The sequence below is a fragment of the Palaemon carinicauda genome, chromosome 15 (genome assembly GCF_036898095.1).
Source record: "Palaemon carinicauda isolate YSFRI2023 chromosome 15, ASM3689809v2, whole genome shotgun sequence".
Classification (NCBI taxonomy): domain Eukaryota; kingdom Metazoa; phylum Arthropoda; class Malacostraca; order Decapoda; family Palaemonidae; genus Palaemon; species Palaemon carinicauda.
The window spans coordinates 50,433,651-50,436,796 of NC_090739.1; the positions used below are offsets into that span (position 1 = coordinate 50,433,651).

General features: G+C 30.5%; 1 protein-coding gene across 1 annotated transcript; it reads left to right on the top strand.

The window, feature by feature from the left end:
- The first annotated feature begins 904 nt into the window (after positions 1 to 904).
- On the top strand, positions 905 to 2,598 carry LOC137653948 (uncharacterized). The gene is made up of 2 exons (XM_068387582.1): positions 905 to 1,463; positions 2,528 to 2,598. Exons 1-2 carry the CDS (start codon positions 905 to 907, stop codon positions 2,596 to 2,598), a joined length of 630 nt encoding a protein of 209 aa, XP_068243683.1.
- The last annotated feature ends 548 nt before the right edge of the window (positions 2,599 to 3,146 follow it).

Sequence of the window (3,146 nt, forward strand, 5' to 3'; positions counted from 1 at the left end):
TTTGTATATATATATATATATATATATATATATATATATATATATATGTCTGTATATACATATATATATATATATATACATATACATATATATATATATATATATATATATATATATATATATATATATATATATATATATATATATATATATATATACATACGTCTTAGTGGCGTCCAGAATTCGAAGACAGCTTCTCTTCGGACAGATCTTCATGCAGATAATTTTCAGGATAATAAGGCCCTCCTTAAGTCGAAACTAGGCAGTCGCCTAGGGTATAAGAATGAAGGGGGTGCAAGAACTGGGAACTAAATAGATAAACAAATAGATAAACAAATAAATATATATGCAAAGCAATTATATATACAGAACAATTATAAATATACAGAACAATTATACATAAATTTATATATATATATATATATATATATATATATATATATATATATATATATGTATATATATACATATATATATATATATATATATATATATATATATATATTACAATAAAGAAAAATATAGAGAAAGCTACAATGACTATTTTTCATAGTTCCATATACTGTTCAACTGAAATTAAATATTTTTCTAAAGAATGACGCAGTTTTATACTACATACAAATACAATAAAGCAAGGGTACATTTAGTTTACTTGAACTGAGTAATACTGAATAGAAGGAAAACAAAGTAATGTAGTTAAATGTTCGAGTCAGTTGACAAATATTTCTGCATTAATTCTTTAAAAAGAGAATTATTTACTTTTAATAATCTAATAATATTATTTTTAGAATGAATTATTGATCGTTTGGTATGACATTCTTTTAAAAAAAAAATTAACAGGAAGCAACTACAAGCAAAAGAAAATGATATTTCATCAGCATTAAAATAACTGGAATGCACTAGAATGTTTCTAGAAGAGAGAAGAAGTGATACAGAGTTTGAAAAGGTACTAGTTGATGCTACTGAATTGGCTAATGATTTGGAGATAGACCCAGTTTTTGTTGCAGATTCCGTTCGTCTTAGGAAAAAGAAAAGGCAGTTTGACTATGAAGGAGAAGACACACCAGTGCAGAATGCAAAAGTGAACTTTAAAGTTAACTTCTATTTTGCTATACTCGATGTTGCCATCAATTCTGTACTGGAACGTTTTCAGCAACTGCAGCAGATGAAGTCTGTTTTTGGTTTCCTGTATTATGTGAAATCACTTAATGGGATAACAAACACACAACTTGTGGAACATTGCACCAAGCTGGAAACAGCACTACGAGATGGAGAAAGCAAGGGCATAGACGCCACTGACTTGTGTCATGAACTTCAGGCAGTTGAACGCCTCCTTCAGCCTGACACTGTCACTCCCATGGATGTTTTAAAGTTCATTTGTGAACAAGGGCTGGTTCATAGTGTACCCAACACATTTGTTGCCTTGCGCATTCTGCTAACTTTGCCTGTTACTGTGGCAAGCGGTGAGAGGAGCTTATCAAAATTAAAATTAGTTAAGACGTATTTGCGGTGTACAATGACAGAAGAAAGACTTGTAGGTCTAGCTATGGTCTCTATTGAGAACGAGATCGCACAGAAATTGATCTAAAGAATCTAGTGGCTGATTTTGCCATGAAAAAGGCACGGAAAGCACATTTTTAGTTATCTGTAGTTGTAGCCAAGAATCTAGAAAGACTCAGTGCTCACTGAAATTGAATTTCTCATTTCTGCCATTGACAGATATTGATAAATTTTAGTATAAAGTTACAATTACATTATAATTGAATGTTGTAATTGTAAACAGTTCCTAATAATATCAAATTTAAACAATTGTTTCTGAGTTATCTTCATGTTTACTTCAGAATTATTAATTATTCTCACTAATTTGATTTCTAGTCTTTTTGTTAATGATTCAATTCGTAGTTATGAAGAGAATATCTCATTCTCTTCAATAACTGAGATTAATATTATACGTTTTCTACGTAGCCTACATAGCTTTCAGTTCCTTTCAGTACATTAAATTCTAGTTTTTTTTTTTTTTAATATTTTAGTTAGGGGATTTTAGTTACTTAAGATTTGTTCTATTAATGAATGAAAAAATATGTTGTAGGGGCCATGTTTTATTTTTTCCCCCTTTTTCAGCTAAGGATACACTCAAATGGAAGGAAAATGAGTCCTATTTTCTTCACCACTTACATTTTCTTATCCCTGATTGAAGTTTTAAAGAACTAATAACTCAAAACATTCATTTTCATATTTGTATAATTGATTGTTAATTTCTTATATACTCAATCATAACTTCACTATCAGATGCACATTTCCCTTATTAAATGAATTTTTTTAAATATATTATAAGCAAATATAATTGCTTTGCTCTATTTAATGCCATTTTCAATATAATGTTATGAATACATTAATTGTTTAATGCAATACTGTAAAACATTACTCTTAATACCCAGTACAAAATACATAACAAGCAGCATTAGTGGCCCCAAATTGGTCCGAGAGCAATTGGTACCCTGTTGTTCTGAAACTCAAACCTTTCCAGATTCCTCTGCCGACACCAACGCTGTGCCAGGAGACAGTCTTCGCTTCCTCTTGAATAACGAACAACCTTGAGGTCATGATTTTCTCGTCCTAGCTGCTAAAAGAAAATACGGATTTTCGAAGAAAAGGATTAATTTTATAGAAAAATACAAGTCTTCTACTACAAAAAAACAATACTTGTCCTCATGGAAGAAGTTTGTGGAGTTTGTTAAGAAACATAAGCCCACTTCGATTACAATGGACTTCTGTTTACTATTCTCTATTACATTACCTGAATAAGGTCTGGCCTCCACACCTATTGCTTACACTTTCGATATAGAACTCAACAGCCAACTATTCAATAAGATCCCGAAGACTTGTGCTAAACTGAAACCAAATGTTCCCCCAATACAATCTCATGGTCTTTGGACAAAGTCTTACACGTAAACACATCCCTATTATATACACGATATCTTTCGAGATATTGTTCAGTAAATCTTGTGATGCCTATACAGGTAAAATTCACTGGAACATCACTCGCAGGATATATCCCAAGTAGAAAGCTGCTGAGAGGTAGTTCTATCAGGTCGACATTACTATCTATCTTATATATATATATATATATATATATATATATATAT

Excerpts from the sequence above, each read along its gene's own strand:
- LOC137653948 (XM_068387582.1), top strand. The coding sequence starts at position 905 with ATGTTTCTAGAAGAGAGAAGAAGTGATACAGAGTTTGAAAAGGTACTA. Across the intron at positions 1,464-2,527 it reads GCCTGTTACTGTGGCAAGCG|ATTCCTCTGCCGACACCAAC; the intron begins GTGAGAGGAGCT and ends AAACCTTTCCAG.